The sequence below is a fragment of the Phyllobates terribilis genome, unplaced genomic scaffold, assembly GCF_046119375.1.
Source record: "Phyllobates terribilis strain yellow unplaced genomic scaffold, ASM4611937v1 Scaffold_1__5_contigs__length_1240528914, whole genome shotgun sequence".
NCBI classification, from domain to species: domain Eukaryota; kingdom Metazoa; phylum Chordata; class Amphibia; order Anura; family Dendrobatidae; genus Phyllobates; species Phyllobates terribilis.
Window position 1 is genome coordinate 13,721,553 of NW_027362761.1, and position 21,621 is coordinate 13,743,173.

Here is a 21,621-nt window from a genome sequence, read left to right on the forward strand (position 1 = left end):
GCAAAAGCTCAGCTCCTGAGCCCACTCCACATGTAGTCACTGCAGCACGGATGTACAGTTATATTGATGTGAAAACGGTAATTAGTCTTACCGATAATAGTATTTCCAGGAGTCCATCCTGACAGCACCATGGAGGACATCCTTCTTATCCTTACAGGGACAGGAAACACAGAGGTTAAAAGCCCTCCCCTCCCTCCACCCCTCAGTGTTATTTCTAAATACCACACCAGGATGGTTGCAACAAACTTTTTTTATTACAATTCTATATAACAATGTTACTTCACACTGTATATAATGTAAGGGGAGGGAACTAACTGTGCTGTCAGGATGGACTCCTGGAAATACAATTACCGGTAAGACTAATTACCGTTTTCCAGGACGTCCCACTGACAGCACCATGGAGAATACCAAAGCATTGATTTTAGGGTGGGAGCACTGCATGGAGAACTTTCCTACCAAACGCCATTCTCTGACTGGCTACAACGTCTAGCTTGTAATGTCTAGAAAATGTACTTAGGTTAGACCAAGCTGCGGCCGTACAAATCTGCTCCACCGAGGCCCCCCCTCTCTCTGCCCAAGAAGTTGCCATTGATAGAGTCGAATGAGCCCTCAATTCAATAGGAGGAGACTTTCCTTCTGCCACATAGGCTAGACCTATAGTAGACTTAATCCACCTGGCAATTGTCTTTTTTGACGCTTTTTTACCTCCATTTCTACTCCCAAATTGGACAAACAAGTTGTGATCCTTTTTCCAACCCTGGGTGGCCTCTAAACAAGCGATGACTGCTTGCCTAACGTCCAGGGAATGGAAGAAGACTTCCTTCTGCCAAAATCCTAAAAATCAGAACGACGGAAGTACCACTTCCTGATTTATATTATGGGTAGAAGCAACCTTGGGTAAAAAGGATGGATCGAATCTAAGAACAATTTTATCCTCATAAATCTGTAAGTACTGGTCTTTTGTGGATAAGGCCGGCATCTCCCCCACCCTTTTAGCAGTTGTAATTGCTACCAGGAAAGCTGTCTTAAAGGTGAGTCTGCCTATAGTCAAGTCCTTGGACGGCTCATATGGATGTTTACAAAGAGCATTGATTGAGGTTTGATACAAGATTGGGCATTGATACAAGATTGATGTCCCAGGGGGTAACAGATCTCTTAACCCACGGTCTCAATCTCTGAACCGCCTTGGAAAACCTAGCTATCCAAGGATTCGCTGCCAATTGCGTATCAAAGAATACGCTCAGGGCAGAGACCTGGACTCTTCGAGTACTTTGTTTTAACCCTTGTTAAACCCGGCCTGCAAAAAATCCAAAATCTTAGGGACATTCGGGTTAGAAACATCGATAGCTGAATCTCCACATTCTGAGCAGAATTTTTTCCAAATTTTACTATATATGGCCGATGTCACCGGTTTTCGACTGGCCTGTAGGGTTGCTATCACCTGATCAGAAAGTCCCCTGATGCGCAAGGTCGAGGAAGACCTGCATATTCAGTTCTCACTCTGTGGGACATATCCTCCGTCTGCTCAGGAAGTCTGCTATCTGATTCTGAGCCCCTGCTAAGTGTACAGCTGTTATAGATAGGGCTATTCTTTCTATCCAAAGAAACATCTTTGTAGAAAGGCTCTGCAATAAGGGGTGTCTTGGGCCTCCCTGATGCCGCAGAAAAGCCACCGCTGTTGTGTTGTCTGACAAGACTTTTATATGTCTTCCCAGAAATAATGGTCTGTTCTGGCGGAGAACTTTCCACACGGCTCATAATTCCCAATAATTGGAGGACCTTGCACGAATTTCTGGGGACCAGGTTCCCTGAAAGAGCTTCCCCTCTACATGGGCGCCCCACCCTGACTGACGGGCATTGGTGGTAATTACTATGGCTGGAGAGGGGATCCAAGCTACTCCCACCTGGAGGTTTTTTGGAAGCGTCCACCATACTAGGGACCTTCTTACCACTCTGGAAAGGGGCATTACTTTGTCCAAGGATATCTGACGCATGTCCCAGGCCGACAGAAAGGCTCTTTGTAGATGTCGGGCAAGAAACTGGCTCCATCTGACACATGGAATGCAGGCCGTCATCAGTCCCAGGATCCTCATTGCTCTTCTGATGGAGCAATGATTCCTTGGAAACTGAACAATCTCTCTTCTCAGTGACCTCTGCTTTTCTACAGGTAGAAATGAGGTTCTTAGGCAAGAATCCAGAGTGACTCCCAGAAAGTTTTTCCTTTCCCCGGGATCTAGGTCTGATTTGTCCCAATTTATCAGCCAACCCAATTCTTGGAGGGTGGAAATGGATATCCTTACATGGTCTAGAAGCTCCTGACGAGACCCCCCCCCCCACCCACTAGAAGGAAATCGTTGAGGTAAGGGACCATGATGATTCCCAAACGTCTTAAATGAGCTACTACTTCTGTTATCAGCTTTATAAACACCTGAGGGGCTGAGGCCAGACCAAAGGGGAGACATCTGAATTGAAAATGGTGGATCTGATTTCCCACTTTTATAGCAAATCTCAAAAATTTCTGATCGATGGGATGGATGGTGACATGGTAGTACGCTTTTTGGAGGTCTAAGGTACACATCACGGCCCCTCTATCAGGGGAATAGTAGACCGAACTGACTCCATCTTGAATCGTTTGTATCTCACCCAGTGGTTTAACGGTTTTAGGTTTATTATACGCGTTTCCTGATGAAAAAGAGTCTTGAGTAGTGTCCCTGGGACCTCTCTACCCGGGGAACCGGACTTATGGCCCCAATTTTTAAGAGTTTCTGTACTTCTAACCACATGGGTGAAGTACCGGACACTGGCTGGGGATTGGTGAGAATAAACCTCTCCGGGGGTAACTGGGCAAATTCGATTTTGTATCCTGAGGATACGGTCTTTAGAATCCAAGGATTCTGTGATATTTTTAGCCAGCCTCTGAAGAACGACTTTAGACCTCCCCCAACGCGTATGGCGTCATTGCTTCCTCGAACCGGATGCTGAACTAAAGGGGGGCCCTCTGCCCTTGTTCCCCTTAGGGTAACTCCATCTGCCAGACTTTCCTTTACCCTTATAATCTAGCTTATGCGAGGAGCGGGCTCTCCGAAAGGGCTGGTACCTATGAGGCTTATCCTCGGGAAACCCTTTGTTTTTATCAGACGCTTTTTCTAAGATGTCGTCTAATACTGGCCCAAATACCCTATCCCCCGAAAAAGGAATGGAGCAGAATTTATGCTTTGACTGGTTATCCCCAGACCAGGTTTTCAACCAGATAGCCCGTCTAGTTGCATTAGATAAGGCGCTGTTTCTGGCTGCAAATCTAACGGACTCTGCCGAAGCGTCGGCCATGAAACCTGTAGACATCTTAAAGAGGGGAAGGGATCTGAGAATAGCTTCTCTAGGAGCTTTTGATGTTAACTGCTCCTCCAGATCTTCTACCCACAAACACATTGATCTGGCTACAGAGGTGGCAGCAATATTAGTTTTTATAATAGCCGCCGACGTCTCCCAGGCCCTTTTTAGAAGGCCATCCGCCTTTCTGTCCATAGGATCCTTCAGGCTGTAAGAGTCCTCAAAGGGGATTGAGGTTTTCTTGACCACCTTTGCAATGGAAACGTCTATCCTGGGAATCTCTTCCCAGGGCTTAACGTCCTCTGGCTCAAAGGGAAGGCGTAATCCAAAGTCTCGTGGAATTACAAGTCTTTTCTCCGCATCCTCCCATTCTTCCAAGGTCATGGAACGGATGTGGTTATTTACGGGAAAAACTGTCTCTGGGATCTTAACCCCCCCGAACATCTCATCCTGCACTGTATGTGATGGCTGGGTGTCTTCCACCTGCAGTGTGTCTCTGACTGCTTTTAGCAGTTTGTCTGTGTCCGCCACTGAGAAAACTCTTCCTCTGAGAATCGCTCCATCTCCCACCTCGGTCTTTTTGCCCGGGGTCCCGGCTGAGACATCTGGGGGGAAAATAGACCCAAAATGGAGGCCCGAACCTCTTCTCTGATGATTGACCTCATATCCGAAAGGATGGTTGGTTGGTTGTTCATCCTTCACAATTTTAGCAGTGCAGCCTTCGCATAACTGTTTAAGCCATGCTTCAGGCAACCTGCAATTACATATGGGGCATCTCTTCATCTTCCCCCGCGACTTTTTATCCTTCTTTACAGTCGTTGGTGGGTTAGCAGAGCCTTTATCCTAAGATAGGGGAACAGCACTGTGGAATTTAGGAGGCGACCTTTTGACTAATACTGGCGAGTTACCCTCTCCCCCCACCCAGATAGTCCTACCCCCACTCACATGTACCATTGGTGGTTCAGATGGGGTCTCTGGCTTTCCCAAATCCTCCATTATGACATCTCCAGCACAGCAGGGAAGCCAGACACAGGCAAGCGCTTTTATACTTACCTGTCTGATGTCTTCCCTGCCTTTTGCGTTGCATCCTGGAACGCACGCCGACTGCCACTTTAACTTTCAAATTTCGCACATCACGGGAAGTGCGCGCACACGTGGCCGGAACCAGGTGTGGAGGCAGGCGCCGGGGCCCTCGCTGGAGGGAAGCGGCTCCTGGGTCAGGAGAAGCGCTGCACTGACCAGGCTGAGGAACCCCCGTTCGGGGGGGTGTCAGCCGCAGGCTGCTTCCCAGGAGGAAGGGGAAGTTCTGAGCCGCCCGATCCCCTGAGCCCGCATACAGGTACGCTCTTCTGCGCACCACACCTCTCTGTTCCTATCCTCACAAGGACAGGAAAAACACTGAGGGGTGGAGGGAGGGGAGGGCTTTTAACCTCTGTGTTTCCTGTCCCTGTAAGGATAAGAAGGACGCCCTCCATGGTGCTGTCGGGGGGACGCCCTCCATGGTGCTGTCGGGGGGACGCCCTGGAAAAGGTGTTTGCCCCTTCCTGATTTCTTATTCTTTTGCATGTTTGTCACACAAGTGCTTAAGATCACAAAACAAATTAAAATATTAGACAAAAGAACAGTGGAGTAAATAAGTATTTGATCCCTTGCTGTTTTTGTAAGTTTGCCCACTGACAAAGACATGAAAAGTCTATCATTTTAAAAGGTAGGTTTAACATTGAGAGAGAATATCCAAAAAAAAAACAAAAAAAAAAAAACAAGAAAATCACATTGTATAAATTAGATACATTTTACTGCATTTTGCAGTGAGAAATAAGTATTTGATCCCCTACAAACCATTATGAGTTCTGGCTCCTACAGACCAGTTAGACGCTCCTAATCAACTCGTTACCTGCATTAAAGACAGCAGTCTTACATAGTCACCTGTATAAAAGACTCCTGTCCACAAACTCAATCAGTCAGACTAACCTCTACAACATGGGCAAGTCCAAAGAGCTTTTGAAGGATGTCAGGGACAAGATCATAGACCTACACAAAGCTGGAATGGACTACAAATCCATAAGTAAGACGCTGGGTGAGAAGCAGACAACTGTTGGTGCAATAGTAAGAAAATGGAAGAAATACAAAATGACTGTCAATCGACATCAATCTGGGGCACCTTGCAAAATCTCACCTTGTGGGGTGTCCTTGACCATGAGGAAGGTGAGAGATCAGCCTAAAACTACACGGGGGAAACTTTTTAATGATCTCCAGGCAGCTGGGACCACAGTCAACAAGAAAACCATTGGTAACACATTACGCCTTAAAGGTTTAAAATCCTGCAGTGCCCGCAATGTCCCCATGCTCAAGAAGGCACATGTGCAGGCCCGTCTGAAGTTTGCCAATGAACACTCGGATGACTGAGTTATTGGGAGAAGGTGCGGTGGTCAGATGAGACAAAAATTAAGCTCTTTGGCATTAACTCAACGCGCCGTGTTTGGAGGAAGAGAAATGCTGTCTATGACCCAAAGAACACCGTCCCCACTGTCAAGCATGTTTTGGGAGTGTTTCTCTGCTAAGGGCAAGGACTACTTCACCGCATCAAAGGGAGAATGGATGGAGCCATGTACCATAAAATCCTGAGTGACAACCTCCTTCCCTCCGCCAGGACATTAAAAGTGGGTCGTGGCTGGGTCTTCCAGCAAGACAATAAAACAAAACATACAGCCAGGGCAACAAAAGAAGCACAGTAAGGTCATGGAGTGGCCTAGCCAGTCTCCAGACCTTAATCCCATAGAAAACTTATAGAGGGAGTTGAAGCTCCGAGTTGCCAAGCAACAGCCTCAAAATCTTAATGATTTAGAGATGATCTGCAAAGAGAAGTGGACCAAAATTCCTGACACATGCGCAACCCTCATCATCAACTACAAAAAAACATCTGACTGCTGTGCTTGCCAACAAGGGTTTTGCCACCAAGTATTAAGTGTTGTTTGCCAGAGGAATCAAATACTTATTTCTCACTGCAAAATGCAAATAAGTGTATCTAATTTATACAATGTGATATTTTTTGATTATTTTTGGCTATTGTATCTCTCAATGTTAAAATTAATCTACTCTTAAAATTATAGACTGTTCATGTCTTTGTCAGTGGGCAAACTTACAAAAACCGCAAGGGATCAAATAATTATTTCATTCACTGTAACACAAGTAAACACAAAATTCAATTTTTAAATGAAGGTCTTTATTATTAAGGGAAAAAGAAATCCAAACCTACAGGGCCCTGTGTGAAAAAGTGACTGCCTCCTAAACCTAATAACTAAACCACCCTTAGCAGCAACAACTGCAATCAAGCGTTTGTCATAACTGGCAATGAATCTTTTACAAGGCTCTGGAGGAATTTTGGCCACTCATCTTTGCAAAATTGTTTTAATTCAGCCACATTGGAGGGTTTCCAAGCATGAACGGCCTTTTTAAGGTCATGCCACAGCATCTCAATTGGATTACGGTCAGGACTTTGACTAGGCCACTAGAAAGTCTTAATTTTGCTTTTCTTAAGCCATTCAGAGATGGACTTGCTGGTATGTTTTGGATCATTGTCCTGCTGCATAACCCAAGTGTGCTTTAGCTTGAGCTGACGAACAGATGGCCGGACACTCTCCTTCAGGATTTATTGGTAGACCGCAGAATTCATGGTTCCATTTACCACAGCAAGTCATCCTGGTCCTGAAGCAGGAAAAAAGCCCCAGACCATCACACTACCACCACCATTTATTACTGTTGGTATGATGTTCCTTTTCTGAAATGCAGTGTTAATTCTACACAGATGTAATGGGACATACACCTTCCAAAAAGTTCAACTTTTGTCTAGTCAACCCACGGAGTATTCTCCCAAAAGTCTTGGCGATCATCAAGATATTTTGTGGCAAAACTGAGACGAGTCTTTATGTGCTTTTCCTCAGCAGTGGTTTTATTCTTGGAACTCTGCCATGCATGCCATTTTTGCCCAGTCTCTTTTTTATGATGGAGTCATGAACACTGACCTTAACTGAGGCAAGTGAGGCCTGCAGTTATTTGGATGTTGTGGTGTGGTCTTTTGCGTCCTCTTGGATGAGTTGTCGCTGCGCTCTTGGAGTAATTTTGGACAGCCGGCTACTCTTGGGAAGGTTCACCACTGTACCATTTGTAAATAATGACTCACACTTTGGTTCTCTGAAGTCCCAAAGCTTCAGAAATGGCTTTATAACCTTTTCCAGACTTTGAGATCTCAATCACTTTGTTTCTCATTTGTTCCTAAATTTCTTTGGATCGCAGCATGATGTCTAGTTTTTGAGGATCTTTGTCAGGAAGGTCCTATTTAAGTGATTTCTTGATTGAGAACAGGTGTGGCAGTAATCAGGCCTGTCTGTGGCTAGGGAAATTGAACTCTGCTTCCCAAAGATGTTATCAACCACAGTTAATTTAGGTTTTAAAGGGGGAAAGGCAATCACTTTTTCACACAAGACCCTGCAAGTTTAGATTTCTTCTTCCCTTAATAATAAAGACCTTCATGTAAAAACTGCATTATGTGTTTACTTCTGTTCTCTTTGTCTTATATTTAAATCAGTTTTGTGATCTGAAACATTTAAATGTGACAAACATGCAAAATAAGAAATCAGGAAGGGGCAAACACTTTTTATACCACTGTACATCCAGATGTGCGAAGGGGTGAAAAGGAATGTGTAACCAGGTTTATGCTTCCCCATCTGAAAGCGGCATGATTTAGGGGAAGGCAAAAGACCCCGATTCCAGCAATGTATCACTTTGTGGGCTGCTTGCTGACATAAAAATCACTGTTTTATCTGCTGCAGATCTACCAGATCTCTGAAAGCTGAGCTCTGTATAAGATACATAATTGGCTAATTTACAATCACAGACCATAAAAGTACTACCTGTGTGATTATAGTGTCCAGGCCATTGGCTCCCCAAGCATAATCCATTGGATTGGAATGAAGAACCCCCCTAGAGGAAAATTAAAGAAAAAAAAAAATCACCACAGCAAGACAGGACTAAAATATCAAGTACATTTGTTCCAAACTAAATATGATTAAAAGGGGTTGTCCACTACTATTCAAAATAGCCCAATGGGTTTTTATGCTGAATAGAAACTTCTTTCTAATTACCTCCCTCTGCCTTTTCTGCCTGTGAGCGGCGCCATCACGTGACCCCCAGCTGTAGCCGGCTCTGACATCCGCTGATGTCACATCATGATTCCAGATGAAGCCGGGGGTCTCTCTTCTGCATTCCACGGTGGTTGCTGGGTTGTGGGCGGGGTTACCCCACGCATCATAGCCGGCATCCACCACGTGCACTCCCGCTCCCCATTCATTGGGAAAGCGCGCAGTGGATGCTGGGTGTGACATGGTGGGGTAACCCCACCCACAACCAAGCAGCCACCGCAGGGACCCCAGCACTGAGTCATGCCTCACTTGACGTGACGTCAGCAGGGGGGCGGGTGGTCACGTGCTGCCTGTGAGGGCCACCGATAACGCCACTCACAGGCAGAAATAGCAGCGGGAGGTAATTAGAAAGAAGCTTCTTTTCATCATAAAAATACACTGGGCTATTTTGAATAGTAGTGGACAACCCTTTTAAAACTCCCGTCAATTCTTCATCTGCAAGGTTTAGCCCTGTAACTGGTCACCACAGTAAAGGCCAGTCCTGTACCACTTGGTTTGGAAAAGTATTAATTATAATTTTAAAAAGTGGGTTAGCATTTTAATATACCCTACAAAGATGGTATGTTTGCTAAAATGTCAGTGTTTCGTTGCTACACTAAAGGCTACATTCACACATCTGCTTGAATTTTACCATCTGTGAGAAATGCATTGTTGATGGAGATCTGAAGTACAAAGTCTGTTTTGTGTGTGTGTTATCTATTACATATGGATCCCCGTAAAATTGTAATGGCAGAGTCTGATCCAAAAACGGACGAGAACAGGACATGCTTTGAGATCGAGAAACGTGGAATTTTTTTAAAATTTTTTTAAACAGATGCGTGTATGGCTGGCTCAAACAAACACTAGGGGTCCATGTACAGTCTCTCCCAAAAAATAAACAAAGACAGCGAAGAAACGTGTTACATTGATATGTAAGTGTAGTCTAAGCGGAAGTGACAGAAAAGAGGACATACTAACCATGGTCCAAGTCCTAAGTTTGGCATTGCAGTAGGTGCGATGATCCCATTTACCAGTTGCTGAATGATCCTACCAATGAGAACAAACAATATATTAAACCCACAGCATAAAATAAATAAATCAATCTTTCATATCTAAAAACTGTAGAATGACACTGAGGCATCCTGTAACTTCTGAGAACAACGCAAGCTTCCTGGCATGATGTAAGCCAAATATATATTCTCAAGTTCTCACATCAAATTAATTATTTTGACAGAGGGGTGTTGAAAAACTGTAGGACTAAAACTATGTGCCTCAGTCCTGAGCTACATGGAAATGGTTGGGTTTTTTTTGTTTTGTTTTTTGTATGTTTTAGGCAGGGCCAACTCCAGGTTTTTGTGGGCCCTGGGCGAAAGTCTCCGTGGGCCCCTTTAACACATACCATGATATTACAATGCCGAAGATTTCACTTCTTACATTACATGAGCGATATCTATTGTAAATTCTACAAAAGCTCAGAAATCGGCAAATTCTCTCAACGCACAGTGCAGACCGAACAGTATAGTCCTCCATACAGTATTATGGGCCCCATATATTGCTCCATGCAGAATACTGGTCCCCATATAATGCTCCATACAGGATACTGGCCCCCATATAACGCTCCATACAGGATACTGGCCCCTACATAATACCCCATGAAGGATGTCACCCCCCCACCCCATATAATGCCCCATGCAGGATGTCACCTCCCCCCCCCCATATAAAAGCAGGATGTCACCTCCCCCCCCCCATATAATGCCCCATGCAGGATGTTACCTATCCCTCCATTAAGTGCCCCATGCAGGATGTCACCCCCCCCCATATAAAAGCAGGATGTCACCTCCCCCCCCCCCCCATATAATGCCCCATGCAGGATGTCGCCTCTCCCTCCCATTAAATGCCCCATGCAGGATGTCGCCTCTCCCTCCCATTAAATGCCCCATGCAGGATGTCGCCTATCCCTCCCATTAAATGCCCCATGCAGGATGTCGCCTATCCCTCCCATTAAATGCCCCATGCAGGATGTCGCCTATCCCTCCCATTAAATGCCCCATGCAGGATGTCGCCTATCCCTCCCATTAAATGCCCCATGCAGGATGTCGCCTATCCCTCCCATTAAATGCCCCATGCAGGATGTCGCCTATCCCTCCCATTAAATGCCCCATGCAGGATGTCGCCTATCCCTCCCATTAAATGCCCCACGCAGGATGTCGCCTATCCCTCCCATTAAATGCCCCACACAGGATGTCGCCTATCCCTCCCATTAAATGCCCCACGCAGGATGTCGCCTATCCCTCCCATTAAATGCCCCACGCAGGATGTCGCCTATCCCTCCCATTAAATGCCCCACGCAGGATGTCGCCTATCCCTCCCATTAAATGCCCCACGCAGGATGTCGCCTATCCCTCCCATTAAATGCCCCACGCAGGATGTCGCCTATCCCTCCCATTAAATGCCCCACGCAGGATGTCGCCTATCCCTCCCATTAAATGCCCCACGCAGGATGTCGCCTATCCCTCCCATTAAATGCCCCACGCAGGATGTCGCCTATCCCTCCCATTAAATGCCCCACGCAGGATGTCGCCTATCCCTCCCATTAAATGCCCCACGCAGGATGTCGCCTATCCCTCCCATTAAATGCCCCACGCAGGATGTCGCCTATCCCTCCCATTAAATGCCCCACGCAGGATGTCGCCTATCCCTCCCATTAAATGCCCCATGCAGGATGTCACCTCCCCCCCAATATAATGCCCCATGCAGGATGTCACCCCCCCCCAATATAATGCCCCATGCAGGATGTCACTTGTCCCCCCCCCCAATATAATGCCCCACGCAGGATGTCACTTGTTCCCCCCCCCCCCCCCCACCATATAATGCCCCATGCCTCCATACATATAAAAAAAAAAAAAAAAAATCAAATACTCACCTCACTTTTCACCTGCTGCTGCTTTGGACCCTTCACCCACATCTTACCGCTCTGCGCTGTCTGTGACGGCTCAGGAGAGAGCGTGGTGTAAAGACGTCACTGCGTCCTCTGACCTGAGACGTCACAGTGCAGCAGCCACGGAAGAGACCGGAGATGCTGTGGAGGCACGGGGAGAGGTAAGTATTGTGCCGGGGCACTGAGCAAGCGCGGGGGGGGAGGGGGGAGCGGGCGCTCACACAGGCACCGCACCGCTCACGGGCCCCATAGCGTGCCAGGGTGCCCGACGGTGAGTTGGCCCCCCTGACCGCTCAGGGCCCCGACACTTGCCCGGGTGCGGACGCCGGCCCTGGTTTTAGACTATGTTCACACACGTTGTGTTTTTTTTCTGCAGCTAAATCTGCTGACAACTTTTCTCTGGCAAGAAAACAGCTGCGTCAAAAATGCAGGTTTTCCTGTGTTTTTGATGCATTTTTCACCGTCCTCCTGTCTCTATTTATGCATGTACATAAAGCTCTGTGATAAAAAAAAAAAAAGAATCCCATTCTATTTTGCCCTCAAAAACGCTTTAAAAAAATGCAGGCGCGTTTTTTGCAGCATTTTTTTTTCACCACCCATTACTTCCTATGGGTGAAAAAACGTTGAAAAAGTCTGGAAGTAGTGACATGCTCCATTTTCAAAAAATCCAACCAAGGCAGAAAATACACAGCAAACAAAAAGCAACATATGTGAACAGAAAATTCTGGTTTCTCATACACTCTGCTGGAACTGCTACAAAATTTGTACAAAAATCTGCTGCGAAATTCGCTGCAATACACAACGTGTGTGAACATCACTTTAAGGCTAAGTTCCACTATTTTTGGCCACTCTGTGCATTGTGTAAAGCGTAATCGGAAGATAGAGTGCGCTGCAGACACATCTATACTAGTCCATTACATATGTTATCAAATTTTATCTACATGGACCCCCTGGGCTCACAGTAATAATCTCCTGGTTTACATGGAAAGGAGAAAATTATTGGCAGCCGACTCCTCGACGTGTCCTGCACATGCTCAGTTCAATCTACCTGACAATTTCTTTTTAATTTAGTTGGGGACAACCAATTGAATTAGAGCTGGATAAATAAACCAAATTACCTCCAAAAAATAGTGTCAACTTAAAAATATCCAAGCATGTGTAAAGTTGTCCGTGGACATAAAAATGGCTAACACACAGGTTAGTTCTGCAATATATGGCTTATACTGTCTAGAATATGGAATTTGTCAGGGATAATAATGCAGAGTTCTCTCACTGGATTGTAATGGGTGAAATCTTTAGTTGAAATCTACAAAAAGTGGAGAATTTCAATTTTCATTTTTCACAGTATGTCCCATCTATCAGGGCTGTGGAGTCAGTAAGCCAAACCTCCAACTCCTCAGTTTCCATAACACCGACTCCCTCATACACGGCTCATGTGTAAGTGATGAATTTACTGTAACACATTCATCTCAGCTAAAAGTCTAGACCCTTAGATCAGGAATAGGACAGACATTTATAGGACATTTCATAACTTTCCCAAATTCTTATGGAAAAATATTCCCCACAAACTGCATTGAACTACTGTACCCAATTTATTATATATTTTAGGAGTCGGTCCATTTTATACTGACTCCACCAAAATGGGCTCCGACTCCACAGCCCTGCCATCTATTATGTTCAATTGCCAAAAGCAGAGCAGATTATCAGCTGCCAGTCGCTTCTGTTGCTTTCTTTAGGGAAACAATACCATCTGACGTAAATTTAACCTGGATAACTATTTTTCCCCTTACATCAAGGGGAGGATCTGACAACTCTCATTTAAAATTTCTTTCAATTAATATTATGTTATAGAAAATGCTACCTCGTCCCCATACCAAACACTGCTCAGCTCCTCCTCACCCTTCTAATGTAGGAACACCCTCATGCCTCCCTGCAGATCGTCTTGTGCTTAGCCTGGCACGAGGTTGCCTCGCACTATATCTATGCCGTGACTGTTGCTCTCTCCTGCTTTCCCCTTCACGGTTCTCTTCTCCTGATCCACTTGTGCCAAAGAGGGGGAACTCCAGGCCTTCATTAAAAATTCCAAAAGTGACTTGCCCATAGCCAGAGGGCAAGGAAAACTGCGTCTGTTCAAGGCCCTTTGGGGAAGAAAAGAAAAAAATATATAAAAAGCTTGACAGAGAATTAAAAAGAAGACAGGTGAGGGTCAAAACAATTAGCTAACTAACATTTCTTACCTCAAAAGGATGCCGGTTTTGATCTGTACCAGAAGAGTTGATACCATTTTCTGTGCTCCTACATGAGACATAAGACATAAGTAAACACTCAGATAAAGAAGTTAAATTATTTTTCACAGAATTGGTTTTTCAAGGCCTACACATGTTGAGATTTATCAAAACCAACTCGCATAAATAAACTGGAGGCGTGGCATTTGGCAGAGAGAAACGTGAAGTCATAAATTTCATCGGCTTGCTGCTATTTCCCATAAAGGGGATCTGTCAGCAGGATTTCATCCCACAAACTATTTACTTGCACATGTAGCTCTTTTAAAGATATGTTCAGCAATACCTTTACATGACCAGTCTATTCCTCTATTACTGAGAAATGAACGTTTGAACTGATATGCAAATGGATATGATAGATCTGAAGCCTCTGTCACTCCAGCTCTAGTCCCCGCCCGTCGCCACCTCCTCCTGCTTGACTGATGGCTCATATTGCTGTCAGTTAAGCAGGAGGAAAGAATACTTATACATTTTGTGACAGAGTACATCTCTCACATTTTTGTAAATATTTTATTATATCTTTTTATGGGACAACACTGAAGATATGACATTTTGATACAATATAAAGTAGTCAATGTACAGTAGAATAGTGTAAATTTGGTGTGCCCTCTAAATAATTCAACACACAGCCATTAATGTCTAAACCTCTGGCATCAAAAGTGAGTACATCCCCCAACCATCTCTCATTGGTCTGGATGGTATTCTTATACCTGCCAATTTTAGATGCCCACTCCTCTGACAAAGGTACACCAAAACGCGCGTCGGGGTGGAACCACATCATGGTTGCTGCTCATACTCATTCAGGTACTTACTCTCTCCACTGTAGTATGTTGTTACAGTCATGGTGTCATGCATATAATGGTATTTGATTGACCAGGTATTACCATGATCAGGATATAGCTACATCCCACAATATTGGGATTAACATACCATATAGATCAGTACACTATGTCTTCATTACAATTACACTATAATATATGGTTAAATCTGGTTTGAATTATGATGGTTTGGTAGACCTAGATTGGTATATCACATGGTTTTGAGATTTATGCATTAAATAGATTTATCCCAGTAATCTAGGTACCCACCAGTTGGGTGTTATATACACCTTTAAATATTCAAACCTATATACCAGTACCTATTTGTACTTGCACTTTACCCTCTCCTTTGAGCTTTTTACTCTACGTTTTGATAATCTATTTGTATGCAATGCAAAACTATAAGCATTGCATAAATGTACCCCATACTAGCTATACTACTAGTGGTACCTTTAAAATATTGCACTGTTCGAATAAATACACACTATCTGAAAGCAGCTCCCCCACTCCCCCCTTTTTTCCATTCCACATTTGTGGATATATATTTATATACTGTGGGATATGTGCCTCCTTTCAGCTATTGTTTCAGTTCCACTGCATATGTCTTGATCTGTTTTCTCATAAAATTTATAACTTTATAAAAGTATTTGACAGAGTGTAAACCTGAGCCTTTGGAGAAGCGTATAAATTAAGTACGTAGTTAAAAGAAGGGGCCTGTTAATGACATTTTTGTTAGTATCTTATATAGCCATTCCCAATTTATGTTGTCAAAGGCCTTTTCCGCGTCTAATGAGAGGATCGCTGGGGAATTTTTCAAGTTAGGTGAGGTGTGGATTTTATCTAGAATCAAGAGTACCTTTCTTTTATTCAAAGTAGCCGAGCGGTCCTTAATAAAACCCACCTGAGCAGGAGATATCAGGTTGGGCAATATGGAGGCCAGTCTATAGGCCATTATTTTGGACATGATTTTGATATCCGCATTAATGAGAGAAATTGGCCTATAAGAACTGGAGGACAAAGGGTCTTTATCTGGCTTTAATAGTTTAATGTATGCCATGTTTGCGGAAGGAAAAATGGAATCACCTTGAGATATTTTATTAAATATTGGCACCAACATTGGGGAGATTTCCACCAACAGCGATTTAAAGAATTCGTTAGTACAGTATAGCAATCCAGGGTCGGGGGCTTTTTATTTAGACTCAAGTTTTTAATTGCATTGGTGACCTCCTCTGCAGATATAGGTTTATTCAACATGCACCTTTGTTCCTCTGAGAAGGTGGGCAGCTTAACCTTTTCCAGGAGTGTAACTGGAGGAGGGGGTTTGTTTTGGGTTTTTGTTTGGGTTTTTATAAAAAGAGCCTAAGATTTCATTTATTGTTTTAGGGTTGGTGTGTGTGTTTCTTAAGGCCCCGTCACACTTAGCGACGCTGCAACGATCCCGACAACGATACGACTTGTCAGGGATCGTTGCTGCGTCGCTATGTGGTCGCTGGTGAGCTGTCAAACAGGCAGGCTCACCAACGATCAGGGGAGCAGCGACATCGTGGAAAGAATCTTTCCACGATGTCCTGCTCCTGGTTACCAGCCTGCTGAAGCAGGAGCAGGCTGGTAACTATGGTAAACATCGGGTTACTAGGGGCACACACGCACCTAGTAACCCGCTGTTTATCATGGTTACCACTCTGCTACGGTGAGCGGGAGGTTACCGCTCACTTTAGCAGGCTCGTAACCATGATAAACAACGGGTTACTAGGTGCGCGTGTGCCCCTAGTAACCCGATATTTCCCATAGTTACCAGCCTGATCGCTGCTCCCCTGGTCACACACAGCGATGTGTGCTGACCAGCGGGAGAGCAACGACCAAAAAATGGTCCAGGACACTTTGCAGCGATCAGCGACCTCACAGCAGGGGCCTGATCGCTGCAAAGTGTCACACATAGTGACATCGCTGGTGAGGTCGCTGTTGTGTCACCAAAACCGTGACACAGCAGCGATCTCGCTATGTGAGACGGGGGCTTTAGCTGCAATATTCCTTGTGCTTTCCTCATTCCTTTATCTAAATTAGCCAGCATCCGTCCTGGCTTATTTCCAAATCTATAAAAGTAGGTTTCTGACTTAGAAAGATAACATTTTCCCTTAAATCTGCATAGAGATTAAATTCTGTTTGTTTTGGTGACCAATGTTCCTTAATTATGAGGGATGGGTCAAGTAAAAATTTGGTGTAGGCTTGTTTTAGTTCAGTGGAGAGTTCACCATATTTTTTAAGCATTTTTTTTCTTCTGGGAAAATGTATATGCCAGAATTTTCTCCCGAAGTACCACCTTCACGGTCTCCCAGAAAAGCATAGGGTCATCCTGGTACACAGAGTTATCCAAGATGATCTCCTGCCACCATAGTTTGAGAGAGAAGATGAACGATTCATCTTTGCAAAAGTAGTTAGGAAATCTCCAAAGAAAGTCAGAGCCCCGGGGGAAAGTCCTGGACAACTCTATAGTTACTGGGGCATGATCTGACATGACAATGTCATTAATATGTACCGTAATTAATTTGGATACCATAGAGGGGGAGACAAGTATATAGTCGATCCGAGACCATGAATCATTTGCGTATGAAAAGTGGGTATATTCTCTGTTACTAGGGTTGAGAAGTCTCCAGGAATCCGTCAGCTGACAGGCAGACATAAGGGGCAAAAGCGCTTTGTCATGAATAGTTATTGTTTGAGGGGCACCTGTGATATTTCTCCTATCCTCAGGAACTGAGGCCCCCGAGGTGAAGTCGCCTCCCACTATTTTATTAGGGTTAGAGTCCAGTAGGAGTCTAGTCTCCAGTTGTTTATATATAAAAAAAAAAAAAAAAAAAAAAAAAAGATTTGTTCCCTGCATTGGGGGCATATATGTTGTAGATAGAGAAAACCCCCTCCGGTGTAGATATTAGGTGGGCCAGTCTACCCTCACTGTCCGTTTGTTGGCTAATGATTTGGTGTGTGTAATGTTTATTAATGAGGATTAGGACCCCAGCCCTTCTGTCCACTGAAGGGGTACCATAGACACTACCCATTCACAGTTTCTTCATCCTGGGGAAATCAACTTCCGGAAACTGTGTCTCCTGTAGGAGGGCTGTGTCAGGTTTTAGGAGTTTTAAATGCCGAAGAATTTTTCATGCGTTTTTTTTTTGGGGGGGGAATCTCAGTCCTTTAAACATTCCAAGTCACAATAGTCATATTCAGAGTTGAAGTAGATCAGTATAACTGGAGGGACAATCATATGGCGATGATGGCATATAGTTAGATTACATAAAAGAAAGCAAAAACGAAGAAGAAAACAGACCTAGAATTCAGCCTTATATACTAAATTTGAACGGTAAGTAACATATATAAACACAACATATTAGTCCCGGCAAGAGTGGGAACATTTTGCTCCAACTCGCCGGGAAGGACCTTTTTCTGGGCTTCACTTCTGCCCAACCATGTGTATATACCATATTACTACTAGTAATTCCATCCTTTCCATTATGTTATATTTCTTTTCTTTCCTTTGTCCATGTTTTCACCTCACCCCTCCCTCTCCCACCAAATGCAATATGTCAACAAAGCCCCAAAAATTCGGAGATGGAGGCGAAAGTTTCGATAATATGACAAATAAGACGACAGTCTACCTCAGTATGTCTGCAAAGAATCTCGTTTTTTTCCTTTTCTTGCTTACATATATTATTGCGCGTGTAGTATACAAGTCAGTAATTGTAGATATGAATACATATGAAAAACCATGCTGCCAATCGTGTATATACTGTATCTGTATTGTCGGAGTGTGTATCTTTACACGTAGAAAAGCGCTTCCAAGTGTGTGGAAGCTTTCCATTTTTGTATGTGTGAAAGTTTACCTATGTGCATATGTAAGTTATACATTTGTGAAAGTTTCTCTGCAATTTTATATGTACAGTATACGTTCATTCACTAGTGAAGCACAACTTTAGATACGCTCAGACACACTAACACAGGGGTGGGGAACCTTCTGTCTGCCTAGGGCCATTTGGATATTTCTGAACTACTAGATCAGCAGCAGAGAAAACCGGGTTTTATCGAAACTCCTTCAAGCAGCCCAGTAAGTGATACATCACATGAATCAGAGTCTGCCCCTACATCAGGCTCTCAGATGGGGTAGCAAAAGCCTACTGACAGATTCCCTTCAATTGCTAAAACTAAACTTATTACTCTGCAGTATTTTTCCCAAACCTGTCAAACTTTTGCACAGAATATCAACCAGGGCTGCGAAGTTGGAGCCCATTTAGGTGGAGTGGGTATAAAATGGACCAACTCCGACTCCTAACATATATAATAAATTGGGTACAGTAGTTCAATGCAGTTTGTGGGGAATATTTTTTCATAAGAATTTGGGAAAGTTATGAAATGTCCTATTCCTGATCTAAGGGTCTAGACTTTTCGCTGAGATGAATCTGTGCTACAGTAAATTTATCACTTACACATGAGCCGTGTATGAGGGAGTCGTGGAAATTGAGGAGTCGGAGGTTTGGCTTACCAACTCCACAGCCAAGATAAAACTCGTTTATTGGTGGTCCTCAATTGTGAAGCTGTAAAAATAATTACTTGTAATTATGATCACAAATGAGTAAACTTTTCCTGTCATCAGTCTCTGCTATTAGATGACCTTTCACCACATTTTACGTGATCAATGGGCCACACCATGACAAAGTGGCTTAAGATCTTACTAAAACATTTTCTCTTTCTCATCTCTGTGGTAAAGATTAGTTTGTAAACAAAAAGGGAATCTGTCACCAGGTTTTTGCTGTGCAATCTGAAAGCATTATGTAGGAGCAGAGAACCTGATTCCAGTGATTTATTACTTAATGGGCTGCTTGATGTAGTTTATATAAAAAAAAATTAAAAAAAAAAAAAAAAAAACAGTTTTATCAGCAGTAGATTATTACTAGATGACTAGTAAACCTGGTACTAGTTAGGCAAGCATATTCATGAGCTTTGCATAACACCGCCCCCACCACTGATTGGCAGCTATCAGCCTATGCACAGAGTACACAGAAAACTGTCAGTCATGTGGGTGGGGTTATACATTGCTCAGCATTCAGAGAATTGGTGATCTACAACAGAGGAAACAGCAACTTTACTGGAATCAGGGTCTCTGCCCCTAACTACATTATGCTGCTCTCAGATGGAGTAGCAAACACCTGGTAACAGATTCCCTTTAACCCCTTACCGACGTGGTCAGTAATAGTAAGCACCACGTCGGAAAGGCCGACTCAGCGGGGGCTCCGGCGGTGAGCCCGCACTGAACCAGGCACATGTCAGTTGATTCTTACAGCTGACATGTGTCCGCAACAGCTGCAGGTGGAATCGCGATCCACCTGCGGCTGTTAACCAGTTAAATGCTGCTGTCAATCTCTGACGGCGGCATTTAACAGCGCCGCGCCTGAAGCGCAGCATTAGCCCCGCCCATCGGTAACCCCACCACGTGATTGCGGGTCACTGATGCGTGGGCATGACAACCACAAGGGTCTGCAGCAGACCCCTGTGGTTGTCATGTCTCGCTTGCTATGAGCGCCACCCAGTGGTTGGCACTCATAGCAAGAGAGCATTTCTGTTGCATACAAGCAATCTGCTCATCACCTCTATGTAGCAGAGGCGATAAGACAGCTGCTGCTTCTAGTCTCCTATGGAGACTATTGAAGCGTGCAAAAAGTGTAAAAAAAAAAAGTTTGTAAAAATATTTATAAAAAAAAAAAAAAAAAGATAAAATGTTTAAAATGACCCCCCTTTTAAAATAAACCCCACATACACATATTTGGTATCGCTGCGTTCAGAATCGCTCGATCTATATAAAAATAATCCGATCAGTAAACTGTGTAATGAGAAAAAAATTCCAAACGCCAGAATTACCTTTTTTTTGGTCGCCGTAACATTGCAATAAAATGCAATAACGGGCGATAAAAACATCGGATCTACCCCAAAAATGGCATCAATAAAATCATCAGCTCGGCGCAAAAAAAAAAAAGCCCTCACCCGGCCCCAGATCCTGGAAAATGGAGACGCCACGGGTCTCGGAAATTGGTGCAATTCTTTTTAGCAAAATTTGGATTTTTTTTCACCACTTAAATAAAAAAGAACCTATACATGTTTGGTGTCTACGAACTCGTAATGACCTGGAGGAGAATCATAATGACAGATCAGTTTTCGCATTCAGTGAACGTGGTAAAAAAATAAAACAAAAGGAAAAAAACTGTGGAATTGCATTTTTTTTACCGTTTTCCAGTGCACAATATGGTAAAACCAGTGATGGCGTTTAAAAGTACAACTCGTCCCGCAAAAAACAAGCCCTCACATGGCCATATTGACCAAAAAATAAAAAGTTATGGCTCTGGGAAGAAGGGGAGCAAAAAACAAAAACGGAAAATGCCCCAGTCATTAAGTCGTTAATATGCCAATTTCCATAACCAAGGAGGCGTCCATTTTTGCCCCTGCATGATATTGACCAATCATAAGCAGGAGAGAAAGAAAATGTGCTTAGATAATGGCAGAACTGGCTTTCTTTCTGAGATATGGTAACTGTCATATCTAACCAGTTCAGAGGTTTAGCTGCCAGCGATTACTGAGCAGGGGGAGGAGAACAGCGCTGTGCGTCATTACAAACATTGTTCTTCATCTATCCCTGGCATTGGGGAACAAGGCGCAAGGACCTGGGATAGATGCAGAGCAGTATATGCGTAAGTGGTGATTACACACTACACCTCATCTCACAGCTTGACAGCACTGAGATGAGAGCAGCAGTGTGTGAGCCGTGCCTGTCACATACACTGCTCTGCATCTATCCCAGGTACCAGAGCATTATTAAGCTGAAGAGTGGGTGCTTTCTCATCATTGGCTCCTCTTTGAAGTCACTTGCTACACTTCTGGTGGTCACAGACAAGAGCCAGGCAACATAATACACCCACACCGGAAATGTGCACGCCCAAACTGACACTGTGTGCATGACCATTGGGTTCCTCCACTGAGTTCAGGCAGTGCTCACACTCTGGGAAAGTGAGCACTGTCAATCAAGATCAGTGAAG

The 21,621-nt window shown here is 44.1% G+C and overlaps 1 protein-coding gene across 1 annotated transcript in view; it reads right to left on the minus strand.

Annotated features, from left to right (window-relative positions):
* The window catches only part of RNF126 (ring finger protein 126), a 50,656-nt gene that overhangs the window by 14,880 nt on the left and 14,155 nt on the right, over positions 1–21,621 (minus strand). Inside the window, exons 3-6 of the mRNA XM_073655114.1 lie at positions 13,683–13,740; positions 13,345–13,583; positions 9,486–9,554; positions 8,241–8,310 (exon numbers count right to left, since the gene is read on the minus strand). Coding sequence (XP_073511215.1) covers positions 8,241–8,310; positions 9,486–9,554; positions 13,345–13,583; positions 13,683–13,740 — 436 coding nt within the window. The remainder of the gene's footprint in view (positions 1–8,240; positions 8,311–9,485; positions 9,555–13,344; positions 13,584–13,682; positions 13,741–21,621) is intronic.